This window comes from Lithobates pipiens, unplaced genomic scaffold, assembly GCF_037356315.1.
Source record: "Lithobates pipiens isolate NorthernLeopardFrog02 unplaced genomic scaffold, aLitPip1_a1.2 Scaffold_48, whole genome shotgun sequence".
NCBI lineage: Eukaryota > Metazoa > Chordata > Amphibia > Anura > Ranidae > Lithobates > Lithobates pipiens.
In genome coordinates this window covers 3,257,325-3,281,645 of record NW_027507872.1, presented here as the reverse complement: position 1 = coordinate 3,281,645, position 24,321 = coordinate 3,257,325, and the positions used below count along the sequence as shown (strand labels likewise).

General features: G+C 45.5%; 1 protein-coding gene across 1 annotated transcript in view; it reads right to left on the bottom strand.

The window, feature by feature from the left end:
- LIN7B (lin-7 cell polarity scaffold B) overlaps positions 1 to 22,674 on the bottom strand; it is a 1,167,120-nt gene extending 1,144,446 nt beyond the window's left edge. The window contains exon 1 of the mRNA XM_077467159.1: positions 22,602 to 22,674. Coding sequence (XP_077323285.1) covers positions 22,602 to 22,638 — 37 coding nt within the window. The 5' untranslated portion in view covers positions 22,639 to 22,674. The remainder of the gene's footprint in view (positions 1 to 22,601) is intronic.
- Positions 22,675 to 24,321: the final 1,647 nt, after the last annotated feature.

The window sequence follows — 24,321 nt, the reverse complement described above, 5'->3', positions numbered from 1 at the left end:
GAAATGGTGTACTTCTTGTTATATATTTTCTTAGAAGAAATTGCGTTTTTGGCCATTTTAGACACATTGTTGATTTTACATATTTAAACTTTGTTTCATTTTTAGTCATGTAATAGAACTCTGACAGTTCACCATGTTTTCTTACCTTTAAATACTGTGGTTGGAGCACTTTTATTATGGCCTCACACGTCTCCGGTATAATTCGACCTAATGATTGGGCAGAAATTCCAGTTGTAAACTTCATGTCCTCAAAATACCTGCCTGTAGCCAAGAAACGGAGGGTTGCCATGAGCCTCTCCTCTGAGCTGACAGCCTTTCTCATACAGGAGTCTTGTTTGGTGATATGTGGCCGCACATGCGATAACAGCATCTCAAATGACTCCTGTGTCATCCGTAAATAATTTCGATAATCCTCAGGATTATTTTCCCTCGGGTTTGTCAATAGATTTACATGTGAGAATTTCTCACGCTGCAGGAGCCAGTTTTTTGTCCACACTCTGCTCTTCCTTCTTTTTCTTCTTTTTTTCTTCTCTTCCTCCAAGGCTATTATTGCAATTACCATGGCTGCCATTTTCTGCTTTCTATTGTACCTCTTGAATGGCATTTTCTCAGAACGTATGAATGTGCAATGCGCGAAACGACCGCTCGTTTCGTACTCGGCGTGACCCGATTTTGTACAGTAGGGGGTGTGGTTAAAAGGTTACTAAATATTACATCACTTCCTCTATTGTCAAGAAAACATAGTGTTTTAACGTACGATTTTCGTACTTAATTGATGGCACATTCGCATGTTGTTGTGAGTGCCGCTTTCGTTTATCGCTCGACAGGTCGTTCGAAATTCGCATCGTGTATGGCCGGCATAAGGGAGTTGAACTCGTTAGATTTCTTTATAAACAGAAACAAAAAACCAAAATTATGAATTTGGATGCTCAAATTAAATTATTAAGAGACACTGTTGAACCGATAAAAGAGGAATCTGAGTTTATTCAACTTTCAGGAGAACTTAAACTGAATATTGGAAAAACAGAAAAAAGGTTAAGGACAAGCAAAAGAGAACATTTTAAAGGGATACTGGCGATTATAAAGAAAATAAAATATTTAGGTGGCAAGCTGCAATAGAGGAACAGGAAATAACCTCTCAGATGTCTACAGTTATTACAACTGAGAGGGTAAATAAAACTACACAAAATAGTCAAAAATAAATGAACCCCTCAGGTAGCACCACAACAGGCCCTAAAGGAATTAGGACCGATGGGGACCCCCCCGCGGACCACCACCATACTCTGGGCCTTATAATGGAACAGATTATGCACATAATGGATTTGATCGACCATATAACAACTTCAGGGGACAGAGAAGACCTTTTCATGATAAGGGTTTCCAGAGGGGAGGATTTAATAGAGGGGGGTTTTAATGGGAGACGTCATTTAGAATGGGACAACAGGGGTATGCTACCTCAACCCCACATTATCCCGCACAACCCAATTATAGATCACCCCAAGGGCACATTAGTTATGATAGATCTCAAGAAGGATATTACAAATCTCCACAAGATTCAGGATGGTATAATAGATATGAACCATTAGATGGATATGTAGATGAAGCAGAGAGATATGTGTGTGGGTTGTTGTGTGTGTGGGGTGTTTTTTTTTTTTGTTTTTTTTTTTTTAAGGACAGGGGAGCATCGGAGGGGAGGCACACAGGGAAATACAAAGTGGAAACAAATATGGAGCAGAAAGAAAAAAGACAGAGGGGTAGGAGACTAGGAAGGAAATTCCTAAAAAAAAAAGAAGAAAATACCAGTAGGTGAAGGGATTTTCAATCTGAGCGGGATTCCCCTTAATAGTAATGAGATTAAGTTACTTGATAAGGGAATTTGATACTCATGTCAATATACAAAAGTACATGAGAAAGTTAAACATCAAAAAAAAAATTTTTTATCTAACACTGCAGGCAGGATTAGTCAGAATAATAGATCTGACATGGGATTAGAAATCGTTCGGCATTTAATCTGCCAGCTATCAATAATAAATTTACCAAAGTATTCAAAAATGTAGTTGTGCACGACTTGGAACTAGGGATGAGCCAAACACCCCCCGGTTCGGTTCGCACCAGAACTTTCGAACGGACCTGTTAGAAAAGTTTTAAATGTTTATTGTGTGACTATTAGAAAAACAATAGTCCTGAGACTGATTTGTTAAAAAGCTTACTTCTGAGCACATTATTGTATTAACTCATTGTATTGTTTTGTCCTAATTAACTCCATAGTAAGTAGGATGATTAGATTTAACTAAATATGATAGCCTAAGAATGTACAGGAAACATAGCTAAAAGAATAAAGGTACTAGTTCGTACCATGACAACTTAATTTATGTTTCCTCAGCCAATAGAAGCATAGAGATGTTATTCTTATGGGTTATGTGAAGGCGGGACACAGTCTTTTGGCAGACATTTTTCTTCAGCTTTCGTGCTGTAAGCATGTCTCTCTGCCAAATTCGTACGAACTTTAGAACCCCATTGAAGTCCATGGGACTCGAACATTCGAAATTAAAAGTGCTAATATGCAAGATACTGTCCTAAAAAGGGTTTGGGGACCTGGCTCCTGCCCCAGGGGACATGGCTCAATGCAAAAAAAAGTTTTAAAAATTTCCGTTTTGGCGGGAGCACTGATTCTAATGACGATTAAAGTGAAAAAAAAGTGAAATATTCCTTTAAATATCGTGCCTGGGGGGTGTCTATAGTATGCCTGTGAAGTGCCACGTGTTTCCCGTGTTTAGAACAGTCCCTGCACAAAATGACATTTAACGGAAATAACGTCATTTCAAACTGCTTGCGGTTTTAATGTTATATCTGGTTCCTGCAATATGGTTGAAAATCATTTAGAAAAATGGCATGGGTAGCCCTCCCTGCCCATTACCAGCCCATTTGGGTCTTGTACGGATATTAAGGGGAACCTCGTACCCATATTAAAAAAAGGAAATACGTGTGGCCCCCAGGCCCTATATACTCAGAACAGCAGTATACAGGCAGTGCAAACAAGACAGGGACTGTGTAGATTTGTTGTGTTAAGTTGAATCTGTTTGTAATTTTCAACTGGTACATTTTTAAAGTGTAGCTCCAGTCAAAAAAACAATTTTTAAGCTTTTTGGAAAACATAGGGAAGGGTTATCACCCCTGTATAATTTGTTTTGCCGTCCGTCTTTTTTCATCTGACTTGTTGTTGTCTCCTTCTGTTTGCAGTAGGAGATGTTTGTAAGTTGGATGTTTGAAAGTAGGGGCCTGCCCTATATGCTCTGCAGAAATGGCAGAACAAGGTGTTGGTTTTGCCACAACATTGTAAGCCCAGAAAGTGACTCTTGGTGGGCGCTGGAGCGCCCTGCTGTGAACGATTATATCAAGAATTGTAATTACATGCCATTGTTGAACAGTGGTAGAAAAATTGACCTTTGGTGGTTGTGGTGCTGGTGCCACAACACTATAAGTCCTCACAGTTACTCTGGGTGGGCACAGGAATGGGCCCTCCTGTGAAATATTATATCAAGAATTGTAATTACATGTCCCTGTTAAACAGGGGCAGAAAAATTGGGCCTTAGGCACTGGTGCTGGTGCCATGACACTGCAACCTCTCCCATATACTCTAGTTGTAGTGCAGGAATGAGCCCTGCTGCAAAGCATTGCATCAAAAATTGTAATTAAACGCCCCTGTTAAACAGGGGCAGAAAAATTGGGCTGATGGCATCACCCAGAACCAAAAATGTTCTTCCAACATATCAGCGGAGGAGGAAGAGGATAGATAATCAACATAACCGGACAGTCACTCAGCATCAGCATAGGCAGTCTTGAAGGGATGTGATATTTAAAAAAAAAATATTCAATTACATCAGCTTCAGGTGCTTGGTAGCTGTGGGTGATCCAAGACTGATTCAAGGTCAGTCGATCAACTCATTTGGTGGACAGGCACACCCTGTGATCGGTAACAAAGCCACCAGCAGCACTGAAGGTGCGTTCCGAAAGAACGCTGGATGCAGGACAGGCCAGTAGCTCAATTGCATACTGTGCAAGCTCTGGCCAGTGATCCCTCCTCAAGACCCAGTAAGCCAGAGGATTTTCGGTGGGAAAGGTGTCCAAGTCTGACCTTGCCCCTAGGTATTCCTGCACCATGTAAATCAGACGCTGGCGATGGTTGCTGGAACCGATCATACCTTGGGGCTGCGGACTAAAAAATTGCCTTAAAGCATCGGTCAGACGGCCACCTTCTCCACCGCTCCTTCTGACCGATGCCTCAGCAACACGTTGTCCAGGACCAGGAGTTTGTAACCTCCCAGTCTCTGGAAACGCGTTGCACGGACCTTTCTGCAAGGCCTCCCGGAGATGCCTCATCCTCTGCTCCCTCTGCGACGGCAAGATAAGGTCAGCAACCTTACCCTTGTACCGTGGATCAAGGAGAGTGACCAGCCAGTAATGGTCCTTCTCCTTGATCCGAAGAATACGAGGATCCTTCCGCAGGCTTTGCAGGATCAGGGAGGCCATGCAGCGTAGGTTAGCTGAGGCATTTGGTCCGGAGTCCTCTGGGTCACTAAGGACAACATAATCCGCAGCTACCTCCTCCCAGCCACGTACAAGTCCACGGGTTTCTTAGGACTGTAAATCATCCCTACAAGACTGCTGCTGCTGTTGATGCTGAGTGCCAGCCTCCACCTCCATGCTGACACAATCCTCCTCCTCCTCCTCATCCTCCTCATTCTCTTCCTGTGTGATGGGTGGCACAGCAGGAACACTGTCTGGATAAAGGGGGCCTTGAGAGGCAAGGAAGTCCTCCTCTTCCTGCCTCTGTTCTGCCTCAAGTGCCCTGTCCATTATTCCATGCAGAGTATGCTCCAAGAGGTGGACAAGAGGTACAGTGTCACTGATGCATGAACTGTCACTGCTCACCATCCTTGTGGCCTCCTCAAACGGTGACAGGACAGTGCATGCATCCCTGATCATGCCCCACTGGCGTGGTGAGAAAAAGCCGAGCTCCCCTGACCCTGTCCTGGTGCTGTAGTCGCACAGGTACTCATTGATGGCCCTCTGCTGCATGTGCAGCCGCTGCAGCATGGCCAACGTTGAGTTCCACCTGGTGGGCATGTCACATATAAGGCGGTTCTTGGGCAGGTTCAACTCCTTTTGGAGCTCAGCCAGCCGAGCACAGGCATTAAATGATCAGCGGAAATGCACACAGACTTTCCTGGCCTGCTTCAGGACATCCTGTAAGCCCGGGTACCTGCACCACCAGGTTAAGGATGTGAGCCACACAGGTCACATGGGCCAGTTGTCCCTGTCAGAGGGCAGAGAGGAGGTTGGTGCCATTGTCGCAAACCACCATTCCTGGCTTAAGTTGGCGTGGCGTCAACCACCTCTCAGCCTGCCCCTGCAGAGCTGACAAAACATCCGCCCCAGTGTGGCTCCTGTCCCCCAAACAAACCAGTGCAAGCACGGCATGGCATAGTTTTGCCTGCGTACTTGCGTAGCCCCTGGAACGCCTATGGAGCACCGCTGTTTCTGAGGACAGAGCACTGGAAAAGGCCATGGAGGAAGAAGAAGAGGAGGGGGTGGAGGAGAGAAGTGTGTCACAACCAATAGTAGCATTTTGGAGGCGTGGTGGCGGAACAACCTCCAACACTACTGCACCTTGTCCTGCATCCTTCCCAGCTGCCAGAAGAGTGACCCAATGGGCCGTGAAAGACAAGTAATGTCCCTGTCCATGCCTGCTGGACCATGAGTCAGCGGTAATATGCACCTTACCGCTGACTGCCCTGTCCAGCGAGGCAAGGACATTGCCTTCCACATGCCAGTAGAGAGCCGGAATCTCCTTCCGTGAGAAAAAGTGGCGTTTGGGGACCTGCCACTGAGGAACCGCACATTGTACAAACTCACGGAAGGGGGCCGAGTCTACCAACTGAAAAGGCAGCAGTTGAAGTGCTAGCAATTTAGCCAAGCTAGCATTCAACCGCTGGGCATGTGGATGGCTGGGAGTGAACTTCTTTCGCCGGTCCAGCAGCTGGGGCAGGGACATTTGGGTGTACTGCTAGCAGAGTGCCCAAAAGCACTTGGCTGTGACACACCTAATTGTACACCTTCATTCCTCTCAGAGCAGTTTTCAGAGAGGACTGAAGGTCTAGTGGGGTTGGAGATCCCAGCTGATGAGGAGCAAGGAGAGGTCCGCTTGTGGTTCTTTGGTGTGGGTCTTTGAGGTACGCTTGCCAACGAGCTGCATGGCAGGTCAACATATGTCTGGTCAAGCATGTGATGTTCAAGCGGCTGATGTTTTGGCCACGCGAGATACGCTTGAGACATATGTTGCAAATAGCAGCGGTGCGATCTGATGCACTCATCTCAAAAAAGGCCCACACCAAAGAACTTTTAGAATAACGCGCAGCGGCAGCGCTCCGGACACAAGCGGAGCTCTGTGGTGTGATTCAGTCGGTGTGCTGTCCCTAAGCTGGCCCCCGGAGGGCATCCTGCCTCATTGGACATGTGCCTCCTCCTCCTCCTCCTCTCTCCTACCATGCACCCACGTGGAGTCAGTGCCCTCATCATTCCCTCCCTCTTCATCGCTGGAGCAAACCTGGCAGTATGCTGCAGCTTGTGGAACATGACTGCCAGATTGCTGTCCTTCTTGAGCATCCCCTCTCTCTGCATTCACGCTACTGCCTTCTTCTAGCTGAGTATCATCATCAGAGCCTACAAAACACTGGGCATCCTCCTGGAGCATGTACCCAACACTGTGCTCAAAAAGTTCAGGAGACTCCTCAGGAGGACGTGGTGGGTCTAGGGAAGGAGTCACTGATGATGACATGGAGAGGAGGGAAGACGATGCGCTGGCAGCTGCTTTGCTAGTACCCTGAGCCTGGGTGAGAGAGGATGAGGAGGATGAAGAGGGCTTGGTCATCCACTCTACCAAGTCATTGGCATATTGCGGCTCAACATGTCCAGCTACCGAAAAGAAGGACAAGCATGTCCCATGGCCACGTGCTGATGATGACCAGCACTGTTGTCTCTAGACACAGAGCCTGCTTGCCCTCTTTTATCGGCTCGCGCCTGTCTGCCTCTCCTTGCTGGCCTTCCAGACATGGTAATGGCCTGAAGGGAGTTGGGAAAACCAGCAACTGGGTAGTGTATATTGTGCTGGAGGCACACACAACTTCCACTAACTCCTGCAGATGGCAGATGGCTCAAATAGAGAAGAGCTATGTAGGTGGATACAGCGGTGTAAACTGGGTTCAAAGCATGCAGACAGCACGCACAATCTCCTAACACTGACTGCAAGCTCTATTTAAAACGCGCAAGATAGTTAGCTATATAGGTGGATATAGTGGTGTGTACTGGGTTCAGAGCACGCAGAATCTCCTACCACTGACTGCAAGCTCTATTTAAAACAAGCAAGATAGTTAGCTATATAGATGGATATAGCAGTGTATACTGGGTTCAGAGCACGCAGACAGCACGCACAATCTCCTAACACTGACTGCAAGCTCTATTTAAAACGAGCAAGATAGTTAGCTATATAGGTGGATATTTTTTTAATAGTTTTCTGCTACCAAACATACAAGAAAATCAAAACTTTACAAAAACAACATCAGTTAATATTCACATTACACTTATAACAAAATCATATCACTTGAAACCACAACATCTGTGGAACTACATAACTATACTTTACATATCTTGAACACACTCATCCCCAGAGGAGAAATCTATAAGTTTAGTCTCTCCCCTACTGCTAGGCCCTGGTGAGGACCTAGACTCTACCTCAGGTAGTGGGACCTTTTTCTTCTTTTTTTTACTATGCTTCTTTTTAACCGTTACCCAGGTTACTTCACCTTCCTCATCCGATACCTCTTTAGGACGCTTTTGAGCGCCCTTTACTGACACCTCCATCTCCTTCTCCCCGGTCTGGCTCTCACCCACTGAGGAATCAGACGAGGAGATGGCAACTAAGCGACCACCAGATCAATGCCACCGAGGAAGAGGAGGGGGAACAGAAACTGGGGGACAAGATCCCTGCGCCACACCCCCAGAAGGGAGAGACATGGGAGGCCCCACGGACCCAACCTCACTTGTAGAAGCCTGAACTATACTATCAGGAGCCCTGGCTACATTACCCGACCGAACCCCTTTCTCTTTTTGTTGCACCTTACGTACCTTTTGAGCCTGGGATTCCTCCTGCCCCCCTGGCCCAAAAACGTCACCCTGCCCCTCCCTTCCAGATCTCTGCCCTGTTGGGGGTGGAGCAGCATGACCACCTGATCTACTGCCCGCTGCTGCCTCTCCCCTGTACGCCCTGGGGCATCTACTAAATGGATGCCCCATTTGACCACAGAGATTGCAGCAGATCAGACCACAAGTCTCCCCTGAGTGCCCAAATTTATTGCACTTGCTGCACCGCACCACCGTGCAGTCTGCGCTCAAGTGGGTTGGGCACCCACACCTAAAACAACGACGGGGCTGGCCTGGATAGAACACCAGGTTCCTATCCCTTCCCAGAAAGGCACTACCCGGAACATGTGCTACTGTATTGCCAGCCCTTTTTAACTTGATTCTGGTGCTCCATGCCCCAGTCCACACCCTGCGTTCATCCAAATATTTATTTAGGGGACACTACAATTGGCCATGTCTCCCCAACCAAGTTGCAATGTCCTCTGGGGGCAGACTCTCATTTCTGACTAAAACTGTTACATTTTTTATATCCTCCTGCCTACTCAAGGGAATCATGCGGAACCCCTTCCACGGATCGGTCCCCCTGATCAAGCCAAACGAAGTAATGAAAAGTTCCATGATTACCACATTCGTGAAGCTTATGTCAAAATCAGGGGTACCCGATGGGTGGATCACTGCAAAAATTTCCCCCACCTTGATCCCCAATGATAGGATCATATCCACAACCTGGCCCCTTGTAGGGCATTGGCCACTCCCCTCCCACCTTAACTGTACAACATTCCTGCGCTTGCGTTCAGGATCACCTATCCCCCTAGACCCCGAATTTGCCCCGGAGGACTGATCGGCCGGGGGGTACCCGGAAGTTACCAGCCCCAAACTGATGGTACAGGTGGTCCAGCGCAACACTTGACCCTACCACATTAGCATAGGAACGTCTTTCTCCTAAGGCTGTTAACAGCCTCACTTCTGGTGTACCCCTCAAAATAGACTCAAGGAGAGGAGCCTCCATTACAGGAACAGGGGGAGCAACCGGGGAAAGAAACAGCAACCCCCTCAGCCTGGGGACACCTACTCACCTCTCCACCCCTCCTAGACTGTTCCATTGGAGGAGCCTCCTCCTCTGAACTATAGAAGAGGGTGTTCCATTTCTCTTGCCAAGCTACTTCTGCATAGGCCCCACAGGAATCTACTGGGACCTGTCCCTGTTCCTATTGGGACCCCTCCAAACCCCAGATATAATCCATAGCAGGGCTGTCATCACCTAGTTCCCCCATGGGACAATCCCCCCAGGCGGAAACCTGACCCGGCTCTAAACCATTGGATATCTCCATATTATTATCAGTCCCGCCAGCATTCTCTTGGCAAGATGGAGTACCGGAAGTCCCAGGCGTTACTGACCGGAAATGCCCCCCCGCGGTCCACCTCCACTTCCGCGATCTTCACCTCCGGCCTCGAACCATCCCCACCAGGAACAGACCCGCCTACCGGAAGCGCGTCACCCGCACTCGTTACATTCCTATTGGTCTCCCGCCCAATAGCACCGCCCTCCCTCCCACGGGAAGACGCGCGCTCCACTGTCGGAGGCCGCCATTACCAAATCACCCGGAGTTTTGCCGCTAGCCTTCACTGTATCTTCAACCACAGTGACGGCCAAGCTGTCCTTACTCTTCCCACTCCCTCCACACCCTTTGACCCCCTTCCCCTTACCCTGGGTCCGGCTTGCAGCAGCGGCAGCCGACAACTCAGCTGACGGCGTGCCCTGCATGCAATCACCGGCCGGGATCATGGGGACCGTTTTGGTAAGTCCGGATCTTCTACCAGTCTTGCTAGCCGTACCACAGGAACCCTCTCTCGTTTTTCTTTAAAGTCTTTCTTCACCTTGCTATCCTTCTGATGTTGTCTCCCTCCTGCATCACCGGGACCCAAACTGCCACCCGGAGTCACAGCCATACACACAGGCTGGTTCCCCTTAGGCTTACCTGGCCCCTCCGCAGTACCACCGGGAACATCATTCTTTGCCTTGGGGTTTCTTCTCCCATCTCCGTTCTCCTCCGCACTTCCTTTTATCAGGGATGTCTCACTCCTGGCTGGGGTTGCAACCACAGCTTCATTCACGTCTGGGGCCTCCACCAATGTTGGGGTTACCAGCTCCTTTTCCTCTGCATCTGTCTCTCCATGGGTGTCCTCCATAGAGGGACCCTCCATCTCTCCTTCTGGCGTTGCGGCTGGGGTTAAACGCTGTTTGCGTCGTCTTACCGCTTGAGAGCCTTCATCACACGCCACTCTCATGACCTTTTCTATGCCCAATAAAAAGTCTTTCTCGCTTGAAGCACTCTCAATTAGATTTGACAGAAGCTCACCAAGCATGTTACACTGCTTTTTCAGTCCATCTATGGCAGGTTTAAATTCTGGTCTCTTCCTGATACCTGATCTGTCGCGTCTATTCCTCAGCTCGGCCAAAACTTTCATTTTTTCACAGTAACAGCGAGAAGCCTTTACCATTAAGCTCTTGGCTTTTCTTTTCCTCTCCGCAGATTTCTCTACGTCCTCTCCTGGCTGTCTCAGAGACCAGTCAACCAAGTCAAGCTGGTTTTCTAAGTACAGCCTCTCCTCCTTAACGAACTCCTGAAGTTTTAGGGCACCACGCTTTTCCTCAGGCTGAGAAACAGGCCCCTGGCCTGGGCTGACTGAAGCCATCAGCTCCCTCTCCTCTTCCACCACTCTGGAAGCTCTCACAGATCAGAGCACGCAGCCAGCACACACAAGCTCCTATACCTGACTGCAAGCTCTATTAAAAAAGAGAAATATAGCTAGCTATATAGGTGAATATAGCGGTGTATACTGTGGTCAGGGCACGCAGACAGCATGCACAATCTCCTAACACTGACTGCAAGCTCTATTAAAAAAGAGAAATATAGCTAGCTATATAGGTGAATATAGCGGTGTATACTGCGGTCAGGGCACGCAGACAACAACCACTACAGAAGAGCAAAAAACGAAAAATCGGCCGATAACGATCGGTGTATACTGTGTTGAAGGTACACAGAACACCCACTAACTCCTACAGACGCCAACACACTACACAAGGCCGCCGCACTGGCGGCCTTATATAGTGTGGGGCGTGTACTACACAGCCTGAGCTATGATTGGCCACAGGCAGGATGCCTGTGGCCAATCATGGCTCTCCTCGCTGCCGGCGCTGTGATTGGCCAAGCATGCGGGGTCACAGTGCATGCTTGGCCAATCATGAGCCAGCAATGCACTGCGATGGCGCAGTGCATTGTGGGCCGTGAGCGCCACACGAATTTGGCGCGAACGGCCCATAACGTTCGGAATTCGCCGATGTTCGAGTCGAACGTATGTTCGACTCGAACACGAAGCTCATCCCTTCTTGGAACAGTTGAAAATCAGAAATACATTAAGAAAGGGATTTGCTCTTTGGAAGAAAATAAAGAGGTAGTCAAAAGACCAGCAGACAAGGGGGGTATTGTTTTAACTGGTTCTCAATCGGCGTATGTCGGCAGAATGGCACGGCTGGGCAAATGTATGTCCCTTTAAATTTGCCGCCGTGCCATCGCCTGCGCGGCGGTGCGCACACCGGCCGGGACCTCTGTGAGTTGTGTCACAGGTCCAACGGATTCTATCACCGCGGGGATAACCGCGATCGCCTCACGGAGTGGGAAAACGGGGGAGATGCTAATGTAAACAAGCATCTCCCCCTTCTGCCTAGTAGTGCCTTGTGATCAGGAGCAGAGATCAGTGACGTGTCACATGTAGCAATGCCCCCCCCCCCACAGTTAGAATCACTCCCCAAGACATACTTAACCCTTACACTGCCCCCCAGTGGTTAACCTCTTCACTGCCAGTGTCAGTTACGCAGGAATCAGTGCATTTGTATAGTACTGATTGCTGTATAAATGACAATGGTCCCAAAAATGTCTGTTGTGTGCGCCATAATGTTGCAGTCACGATAAAAATCGCTGATCGCCGCCATTACTAGTAAAAAAAAAAAAATTCATTAATAAAAATGTCATAAAACTATCCTCTATTTTGTAAACGCTATAAATTTTGCGCAAACCAAATGCTTATTGCGATTTTTACCAAAAAGTATATACTTTTGGGGTATATTTATTATAGGAAAATGTAAATATATATTTTTTTAATTGTTGCATTTTTTTATTTAGACCCCTTTCACACCACACCGCAACTTGCGTCGGCGGTAAAACGCCGCTATTTTTAGCGGCGTTTTACCTCCGGATTTGCGGCGGATTTGCGGTGCATTTCGCCCGCTAGCGGGGTGCTTTTACCCCCGCTAGCAGCCGCGAAAGGGTTAAAACCGCCGTCAATAGCGGCGTTTTGCCGGCGGCATTACAGCGCTGCCCCATTGATTTCAATTGGGAGCAGCGGTGGAGGAGCGGTAAACACACCGCTCCTTCACCGCTCCAAAGAAGCTGCTGGCAGGACTTTTTTCTGACGTCCTGCCAGCGCACCGCTGTAGTGTGAAAGCCCTCGGGGCTTTCACACTACACACAATGGTGCAGCTTCTTTAGGGCGTTTTGCAGGCGCTATTTCTAACGCTATAGCGCCTGCAAAACGCCCTGGTGTGAAAGGGGTCTTATAGTGCAAAAAAATAAATAAATAAATGCTTTATTTGTGGTAAAAAAAGGACATTTTGTCTGGGAGCCATGTCGCACGATCATGCAATTGTCAGTTAAAGTGAATTATCGCAAAAAGTGCTCTGGTCTTTGGCCAGCAAAATGGTCCTGGGCTTAAGTGGTTAATGTCTTGAGCCTATTATAAGGAAGAAATTGAAAGCTTATTAGGAGATACCAATACATACTTATTACTGCTTTCCAATCCGGTTAAAATATATAGAGATGAACTTTCAGTGTTGATAAATAAGGGAGTAAAGAAAATATTTTATCCCACTCGGGTGCACAAGATGAGATCTTCTCTCTCCCTGGAATGCTGGCGTTGTGACCATGCCCCCAGGGACTATATCCACATCTTTTGGTCCTGCCTGGTAATTGCAGATTTCTGGTCACAAATTCTTTCAGAGGTGATTTGCTAAGTATCTCAATTGTTCCATCCCCAAAAATATGCCTGCTGGGGCTGGTGGAGGACTTGGTGGACTTGGAGGACTTGGTGCCCAGAGTGGCTGAGAGAACCCGGTTGGGTTTTCTGCTGTTCTATGCCAAGAAATCTGTCGTCCTATGCTGGAAGCGAAAGACTCCTCCCTCTATAGGCTCATGGAAATCACTTGTTAACAATGTGATACCCCTTTACAGGGACACCTATACACACAGAGGCTGTCCAAAAAAAACATGACAGAGTCTGGAGTAAGTGGTTAGCGGAACCCTCCACTGTTGCAACAAATTAAGTGACCTCTCTGATATATGATGGCCCTCCTTAGCATCCTAATAGACCAACCTGGGTTTGCGGGATATTCTAGGTGGGCTAGTTCCTTGTTAGCCCCCCCCATGGAGCAAGAGCCATGACAATCTATTGTTGTTGTTATACTAAGGTAGTCGTTGAAATTCTAATGATTCTTGATATTATAACAATACTTTGTGACCTCTGCATGGGTCCCTTCCCTGTTAGCCGGATGCTGGCTAAGTTGTTGTGCGTCTGTATTGTTCTGTGTTTGGTTAATAAAATAAAAGATGTTCAAAAAAAATTTAAGCTAGAAGAAAGCTGAATATTTAAACCCCTCATATTGTCGCACTCCAGTTATATACTTCCATCCCAAAATCCATAAAGATTGTCAGAGACCTCCTGGGAGGCCTATTGTTAATGGGGTGGATTCTCTCACCTCCAGACTTGGCCAGTACCTGGATTTCTTTTTACAGCCGTTAGTTATTACCATTCCAGCTTATTTGAAGGATACCAAGTATTTACTGCAGAGCCTAGAACACATTTCTATGGTTGATTCCCCCGTTTTTGGTAACCGCTGATGTTGGTTCATTATATACTATAATAGAACATTTAGATGCTAGACAAGTGGTGAAATGGGCATTAAAAAAATGCGTCTGTAGATAGAAGACAACTCAAGTATCTTTTGCAATGTCTAGAATTTGGATTAGTACATAACTACTTCTGGTATGGTGGTGAATACTACCTACAGAAGACCAGAGTAGCCATGGGAGCTTGCGTTGCTCCCAATGTGGCCAATTTATTTTTGGCCCACTAGGAGTTGGAAGTTGTATTTAAAGATAGACCAGAGGAGTTGGTCGGTTACTTTAGATTTATAGATGACCTGTTCGTGTTGTGGAGGGGAGATCTTGCCAGCCTCCTGTCCTTCATGCATAGGTTAAATCTAAATAACAAGAACACAATATTAACATGGCAATATGACAGACACAAAATAGTGTTTTTAACCTCCTCGCGCCCGCCCTATAGCCGAATGACGGCCGTAGAGCAGGCGCGTTCGTCCGGGCGGTCGTCCCTGGACGGCCTGATGTTTACTTCCGCAATGCGCGCCGCCGCGGGCGCGCATCGCGGAAGTTCTGTGTTCGCCGTGTCCCCCGGGGACAGGCAAACACAGATCGCTGTAAACGGCCAATCACAGCGGCCGTTTACAGCGTGATCGGCGTGTCCAATGGGAGATGATCTCATATGTAAACATATGAGATCATCTCGCAGCGCCGCTCTCCTTCCTCGCACAGACAGTGCGAGAGGGGAGAGATGAACGGCTGCAGCGGCAGCCGTTCTGATTGTGGAAAAAAAATAAATTAAAAAAATGAAATAAAAAGTGCCATCCGCCCCCAGCAGTGCCATCCGCCCCCAGCAGTGCTATCCGCCCCCAGCAGTGCCATCTGCCCCAGTGCCATCCACCCCAGTGCTACCTGCCCCCAGTGCCATCCACCCCAGTGCTACCTGCCCCCAGTGCCATCCACCCCAGTGCTACCTGCCCCTAGTGCCATCCACCCCAGTGCTACCTGCCCCTAGTGCCATCCACCCCAGTGCTACCTGCCCCCAGTGCCATCCACCCCAGTGCTACCTGCCCCCAGTGCCATCCACCCCAGTGCCACCTGCCGTCAGTGCCACCTGCCCCCAGTGCCACCTGCCCCCAGTGCCACCTGTCATCAGTGCCACGTATCAGTGCCATTTGTCATCAGTGCCACCTGTCAGTGTCACGTGCCATCTGTTGTCAGTGTCACGTGTCATCAATGCCACTTATCAGTGCCATCTGTCATCAGTGTCACGCGTCATCGGTGCCATGTATTAGTGCCATCTGTCATCGGTGGCACATATTAGTGCCACGTATTAGTGCCATCTGTCATCGGTGCCACGTTTCAGTGCCACGTGTCATCAGTGCCACGTATTAGTGCCACGTGTCATCAGTGCCACGTATAAGTGCCACGCGTCATCAGTGCCACATATTAGTGCCATCTGTCATCAGTGCCACATATTAGTGCCATCTGTCATCAGTGCCACCTGTCATCATTGCCACGTATCAGTGCCATCTGTCATCAGTGTCACGTGTCATTGTCCTGGTGCTTCAAAAGTGTAATAAATAGTCAACAAGTTAGATGTGTAACTTATGTTCCTAGAACACATGATGGCGCTACCTGCATGTTGGGCCTCTCTATGTGGCCAGGCTGTGAAAAAGTCCCACACATGTGGTATTGTAATACTCAGGAGGAGTAGCAGAATTTTTTGGGGGGTGTCATTTGTGGTATACACATGCCACGTGAGAGAAATAACCTATTACAATGACAATTTTGTGGAGAAAAAAAAAAAATGAAAAATCGTAATTTTGCAAAGAATTGTGGGAAAAAAATGACAACATCAAAAAGCTCACTATACCTCTTACTAAATACCTTGGAATGTATACTTTCCAAAAAGGGGTAATTTGGGGGGTATTTGTACTTTCCTGGCTTGTTCGGGTCACAAGAAGCGAGATAGGCCACCAGTACATCAGATGTGATCAATTTTGTGCGATTCGCACCACAGCTTGTAGACTCTCTAACTTTCACAAAGACCAAATAATATCCACTAATTTGGGTTATTTTTACCAAAGACATGTAGCAGTATAAATTGTGACCAAAATTTATGAAGAAAAATTAATAATTTGCATAATTCTGTCACAGAAACAAAGAAATATGCGTTTTTTTTCAAAATTTTCGGTCTTTTTTCATTTATAGCGCAAAAAATAAAAACCCCAGAGGTGATCAAATACCACCAAAAGAAAGCTCTATTTGTGGGAAAAAAAGGACAAAAAATTCATTTGGGTACAGTGTTGCATGACTGAGTAATTGTCATTCAAATTGTGAGAGCACCGAAAGCTGAAAATTGGTCTGGGCAGGAAGGTGTTTAAGTGCCCTGTAAGCAAGTGGTTAAACATGGAAATTTAGTGTCCAAGGAGGGGAGATATAGAAATTACTGCAAGCCCACGGATAGGAATGGCTACATAGCCATATATAGTTGCCACCATAAACTCTGGCTACTTAATATTCCCAAAGGACAGCTTGTCCGATTTAAGAAGGAACTGCACCACAAATGAGGAATTTGAGGAACAGGCAGTGAAGTTTGGTGAGAAATGTATTCAAAAAGGTTACAATGTCAAGCTGGTTAATAAACAATTATAGGAAGTAAAAAAAAAAATGGACAGAAAAGATCTGTTAAAAAACAAAGAAAAGGTAGAAAAGAAAGATGGTGATGAATACAGGATGGTGTTGAGCTATAATGTTCAGAAGAATAATATATAAAATAAATAAAAAATAAAAAAATATCTCTAGAAAACACTGGAATGTATTATTGAGGGATAAAGTTTTAGGAGAGGCTCTCCCCCCATTGTCCTTCATTTGTATATAAAAAAAAGCACCCAAATCTGAAAAGACATTCTAGCCCCGGGAGTTTTGGACCCCCCATAAAAGTAACAACGTAGGAACCCTGACCCCTTTTCTTACTGATTTTTATGCTTGCGGGAGATGTTTGCCTTGTAAAACCACTAAAGGGAATAATGTAAAAAAGAAAACTGAGTTTATAGCTACAGCGTCAGGAAGGAATCAAAGATCACTTGCTCTTCAGAGGTATGTATACATGCTGGAGTGTTCTTGTAAAGTCCAGTATGTAGGTAGGACATCTAGACCTTTACTGGTTAGAGTGCAAGAGCACATAAACAATATTAAAGAAAAGGGAGAAAAGAATATTGTGTTTCCAAACATTTTAGGGAGGTTCATGATGAGAATCCCAAACAATTAAAATTTTGAGCGATCGAATAGGTGAAACCCAGGTTTTAGCACCTAGGGGGCTTAACATAGGTTTACAAAACAGCTTCATTTATTATGGTTAATTAATAAATGTGTGTTCATATAGAAGAAATATTTCTTTATCAATGATTATCCGCATATTTGGCAGAATTTTTTTTAGATGGCAATTCATTTGGAAGGGATATAGGTGTACCTCTTTGAATTCGATTTTGTGAGTTATGCGCGATTTATGCATACTCTTTGAATGTGATTTTATGTGATTTTCTGCAGATAATATGCGGATGGCCATTGATTGTAATAATTTTAATGTTCTAATGAGAAGTTTGTAGTCATTAGAAATAATTGGTCCCTGGAGTATTTGATAGTATGTAATATTATAATTTTAGCAATTTAAGTTTGCATAGTATATAATGACATATTGTCCACATATAGCGATGTATTGTATAAATAAGTTTTAACATTAGAATGGTATGGGAGGTCAGCAGTGCGTTTGAGGTAGACCACCCTGCAGATATTTAAATCTACCTAGCTACTCTGGTGACACACGCCCCAGCTCTATATATGTGAGCTCCATTGTATACAGGAAGTGGAAGTAGAGGTCGACCGATATGGGTTTTTCTCTGGCCGATGCCGATATTTAGAAATCATGGCGGCCGATAGCCGATATGTGATGCCGATTTTTTTTGGGCCGATATGTTAGGCCGATTTTATTTTATTTATTTATTTTTAATCCCCCTTGATCTAACACACCTTTCCCACTGGGGCATTTTTTAAGGCGCTTTTGGGCTAAAAATAGCGCCTGTAAAGTGCCTGCAAAATGGCTCCCCTGCAGTCTGTGTGAAAGACAGAGTGCTTTCACACTGAGGCGATGCGCTGGCAGGATCTTAAAAAAAAAAGTCCTGCAAGCAGCACGTTTGGAGTGGTGTATACCGCTCCTCCACCACTCCTGCCCATTGATATGAATGGGCACCACTGCCGAAGCGCATGCAATGCGATTTGGCAGCGGTGCTTCATGGGCGCATTTAACCTCTTCCTTGGCCGCTAGCTGGGTTATATGTGCCCCACTAGCAGCCAAATAGCACCGCTAAAATGATGGTAAAGAGCCGCTAAAACTTGCGTTTTACCATCAACGTCTGCCCGCTCCAGTGTGAAAGCAGCCTTCATAAGTGATACAGAAAATTTCTTACACTTAAAGCGGAGGTCCACCCTAAAATGGACCTTCCGCTCATCGGATTCCTCCCCTCCTCCGGCGCCACAATTGGCACCTTTCAGGGGGGAGGGGGGTGCAGTTACCTGGATAATCCAGGTAACTGCACCCACTTCCGGGCTAGCTCTCTGCGGAAAGGGGCGTACATTACGCCCCTTTCCGCAAGTGCCCGCCCCCTTCCGCAAGTGGCCCGCTGCCTGCTGGGAAACACACAGATCCCAGAGGCAGCGGGGACCGTCCTCATTGCGCAGCGCGACTCGCGCATGCGCAGTAGGGAACCGGGAAATGAAGCCGAAAGGCTCCATTTCCTGATTCCCATACCCAAGATGGCGGCGGCAGCACTCGAGTGTCGATCTAGAGATCGGCTTCAGGTGCCGACATCGCGGGCGCGCTGGACAGGTGTCACTATTTTAAAAGTCAGCAGCTGCAGTATTTGTAGCTGCTGGCTTTTAAAAAAAAAAAAAAAAAAAACGCGGAGTCCCGGCGGACTCCCGCTTTAAACATTTATTAAACAAAACAAACCTCCAATCAGTTTCCTTGTATGTATGATCTAGATAAAAAAAAAAAAAAAAAAAAAAACTATATATTAAATAAAAACGGGTAGCCAAACATTTGGACAAAAAAAAAAAAAAAAAAAAATGGGCTAACTTTACTGTTTTTATTTTATTTTTATTATTGGTGTATTTTTTTCCCAAAAAAATGCATTTGAAAGACCTCTGTGCAAATGCCGTGTGACATAAAATATTGCAACAACCGCTATTTTATTCCCTAGGATCTCTGCTAAAAAAATATATATATAATTTTTGGGGGGTCTAAGTGATTTTCTGGCAGAAAATACAGGATTTTTACTTGTAAGCAACAAGTGTCAGAAAAGATTTAGTCTTTAAATGGTTAAACTGAGAACTTCTACACACAGAGATGACTTCATTCATTGAAGTGTAAACATTGTATCATTTAGTTCTTTTCTTGGCAGTCTGCCCAGAGAGGAGGAAAGTGTTGCTATGACGACTCAGGCAACTCACACTGACTTATTACAGAAGTAATTTCAAAGTCCCGCTGTAGAATCGGCTTTTTATCAGCAGAATCGGCCGATGCCGATTATTTTAAAAACGGCAAATATCGGCCGATATATCGGTCGACCTCTAAGTGGAAGTATCCTCATAGGCTGTAAATGGCAATGACAACTGGAGGGTTGCTTAGGCAAAAACAAGGTATATAAGAGTGTCTAGAGAATTGGCCCACCTATCTACTGATGAAGGCCAATGAGATGCTGACATGTGTTTAGAGGGGAGGAGCCAAATCTGTGATGCTTTGTGAGTGTAGACTTGCGGGTTACTGATGTGATGATTTGAGACATGCTGTTATCTTGTAAGTGGATTTGTTTTGGGGGCTTTTGATAAACAGGCAGAGTACACTATGGCACTTGTTTGTTTTTCATGTCTATAACCTACGGAAGTAATAGTGTGATTGAGCACTTATGACAAAGTGAAGGAAGGCTCATCTGACGGCAATACAAATGCTGATTACCCACACAGAGGAGCAGTCTGGAGACTGTAGGATTACCATTGTAGAGTGAAAGTTGATCCATTGTGGTGGACACGGAGTGATTTGTCTATGCTTTTACATTCATCTTTGAGGTGTGCACTGGATATTGGTCCTTTTGAGGACAAACACACACAGCGGCTATTGTTTTGGAAGCATTGACACAGATGAAGTGTTCAAATTTTTTTACACTTTCAGGTTTTTTATTTCTTTTTCATGAAATGTTTAATATAAATTTTGTATGCACATTATTTGAGACACAGAGCTGCACTATTTAGAAAACAATATTGAATTTGGTGTGGTGTATCACTGTAATTGTTCAGCAGCTGTGCAGTCACATATTGGTGGTTTCACACATTACCCTGTTATAGGAGGAAGTAATTCATTTTGGCGCTGATTGTTTTTTTTTGTATTTATTTATATATATATATATATATATATATATTTAAATACCTTGGTGTCTACTTTCCAAAAAGAAGTAATTTGGGGGTGTTTGTACCGTCCTTGCATTTTAGCGCCTCAAGTAAATTGAGTATATACAGTATACCATAGTTTGTAGACACTAACTCTCACACAAACCAATCAATATACACTTTTATAGGCATTATTTTACCAAAGAAATGTAGCAGAATACATTTTAGCCTAAATGTATTGGATATGTTTTATAATAGAACGTATTGTGTGGTGTTTTTTTTTTTTTTTTTTTTTTTTCAAAAAGTTGTCTTTTTTTGTTTTTATAGAATAAAGATTAAAAACCCAGTGGTGATCAAATACCATGAAAACAAAGCTCTATAAGAGCCGGTTCACACAGCGGGCGAGGCGACACGACTCGCTTCGCCTCGCTCTCGCAAGTCGCCCCCGTTCTGTACAATAGAACCGTTCTGAGAGGAGCGACTCGAGTCGCTCCGACTCAGAAAAAAGGTTCCTGTACTACTTTTGGGCGAACTCGGGGCGACTTGCATTGACTTCTATACAGAAGTCATCTGCAAGTTGCCGCTGAGGTCGCGGCAGGTCGCGGCGAGGCAAGTCTGAGTCGCCTCGCCTCGCCTGCAGTGTGAACCGGCCCTTATGTGTGGAACAAAATTGTGTACAGTGTTGCATGGAGAAAGCAATTGCCAGGTAAAAATGGTCTGGTCAAGTTGTTAATAAATGTATGATATCCACTACATGTATATTGAACACTCTGCTGTGTTTTATCTGCCATTATAAAGATCTACTTAGTCTCCTGGAGGAGCTGCATAAAGGTGTTCTGGATTCAGCAAAAACTCATCCTCACAAGCTATAAAGTTCTGTGTATGCACTATACACCACAGACTTCTCTAGACATTTTAGCCTTTTCTGTGAATTCCCAAATAGGTATGCGCTGTAGTAGTCATCCCTTTGCGCCATATCATTCCCTATAGTTGACAGAATTGGATACACTAACAAATTGAAGCCAAACCCCAGCTAATACTTTCTAAACAGTTTTGCTCCTTTTTGGGATAAAGGTTTTACATAAATGAACACTGGTCTTTGTAAGCACCCCTGTTGGTGTCAAATTGTCTCAGCTGCAGGACAGTTTGTGCTGTTGAAAAACATACTTGGTGGCAGTGACAATAATAGAAGTGAAAATACAATACGAAGTAACAAAAGCCTGGGAAAAAATAAAATAAAAAATGAATGCGTCCACCACATCTAACAATTGGAAATTCGTAGTAAAATAAATTTGAGCTTTTTGGGTTTAATAAGCAATCGGTAGAATACTTTTATTACATAATTCACACTTAGAAACTGGAGAGCACTTTTGCATGTGAGATGGTGACTAGCCCCTCCCCCCTTAGGCCTAAGGTTATAGACACCTGTCAGCACTTTAACATCATCAGATGCATATCTCCTTCTGGTTACAATGCTTTACAGCAATGCTTGTGATTAGAGATCTGGTTGATAAGTTTGCAATTTCTAATCTTTTTGATAGTGATTATTAGATTAGGGTGCTCTGTGACAGTGGTCTTAATGCATGTTTTAAGCAAGGGCAAGTGGCTTTTTAAATCTGTTTAATGAAACCCTTTTCCCCCCCATCTGCATCTACCTATAGGTGCCTTTCTCAAAAAGCACTGCACTGAAAAAGCAGCAGCTGTCTTAATAGAACTCTAACAAGTGTAAATGATAATGAATTGCAGCTCTGAAGATGGGGTAAGGTGAAAACATAGGAGTGGGTAATATAATGTTTACTAAAGCGATTAGACAGAATTGAAAAGCTGTCATCTGCAGAGAGGCAAGTGCAAGGCTATATTGCAAATCACTCTTACGTTCCTGATTATTAGGTTGAGGCCAGTGAAAATGTTTAAAAAAAAAATAAAAAAAAAGGGAACAACTAAGTCATTCATCTGTTCCCTCCTCCCTCTGGCTACAGCCAAAAACCCCAGCCCCTGCAATGGAACATGCATCATATCTCTTACCTCGCTCCAGACCTAAGGGTTCAGACAGAGCTGCCATCTTAACTCAAGCAGTCACATGCCCAACTGTTCCCCACTGTAAAGGAGGAGGAGGCAGATCAGGCTGCTCAGCCCACAAGCATTGGAGATGCTGCATGCACGGAGACAGCGTATTATCCTCCTCTACACAACGGCAGCATGTGTTAGAACAATGAGGGTCCCAGGCTTTGCTTCTAGACAATGCCACCTGATGTATGCACTATATCACTTAAAATGCAGTAGCGTGTGTGATTTGTGAAGATTGGCGTTTGTTGCCTTTAGCAACCAGCTATAGTTATTATCAGTTTACAAAACATGGAGCAACCCTACAGCTGCTATCTACAGTAAATGTAGAAAAAAAAAACTGTTGCCCATAACCAACTGATTGCATGAAGTAAGCAGAGATATGACTGCTGCAGAACTGGAAAAGCAAAGGTTGCTGATTGCAGCTAGGGATGAGCTTGGTGTTCGACTCGAACATCGGCTGTTCGCACTTTTGAATACCGAACATTATTAGCCAAATTCGTGTGGCGCTCACGGCCCACAATGCACTGTGCCATCCCAGTGCATTGCTGGCTCATGATTGGCCAATCACAGCGCCGGCAGTGAAGAGAGCTATAATTGGCCACAGGCATAAGGGGATTTACACGCCCCACACTATATAAAGCCACCAATGCGGCGGCCTTGTGTAGTGTGTTCCGGCATGCAGGGAAAGAGCTAGATAGGCAGGGACAGTGTGTTCTTTTCTCAGGCATCTGCAGGAGTTAAAGGGGTGTTGTGTGCCTCCAGCACAGTATACACCTGTATCTACCCTTTATTGCTGGTGTTCTCTAATACAGGCATCTGCAGGAGTTAGTGGGTGTTGTGTGCCTCCAGCACAGTATACACCTGTATCTACCCTTTATTGCTGGTGTTCTCTAATACAGGCATCTGCAGGAGTTAGTGGGTGTTGTGTGCCTCCAGCACAATATACACTACCCAATTGCTGGTTTTCCTATCACCCTGCAGGCCATTACTATGTCTGGAAGGCCAACAAGGAGAGGCAGACAGTCACGAGCCAATAAGAGGGAAAGCAGGCTCTGTCTCTAGAGACAACAGTGCTGGTTGTGGATGCGGTGCATCGTCATCAGCACGTTGCCATGGGACACGCTTGTCCTTATTTTCAGCAGCTGGACGTGTTGAGCCGCATCATGCCAAAGACGTGGTAGCAGGGCCGGACTGGGAACAAAAACCAGCCCTGTAAAAAATTTCATACCAGCCCCACAGCATTATTATACCAGCCCAACAGCATAACGTCATTATTTTCTTGTTCATGAAAGGGAAAACCATACATTTTAAAGCACATTTGATGAAGAGTGTAATGTAGTGTATGTGTGTATGTATGTATGTATGTGTATATATATATATATAATATATCTCACTCAATCAATGAAAAAGAGAGAGATTTTTTATATATTGTGAGGGGTGTGCAGCGGGTGTGTGTGACCCCCTGGATGGGTTCACAACACACAATCAGGCACAGCAGACAGCGTTGTAGGTGCAAAAAACAAAAGATGCGGTTTATTTATGCTACATGCAGTGATACATATAACAGCCAAACAAAAATAAAACATGAAAATAAATCCTGGTCAGCTTGACCTCTAACTACACACTTAGATTCCCTGTCTAACAACTGAGTGCAGCCTTGTGCTGCACCAGTCCCTGT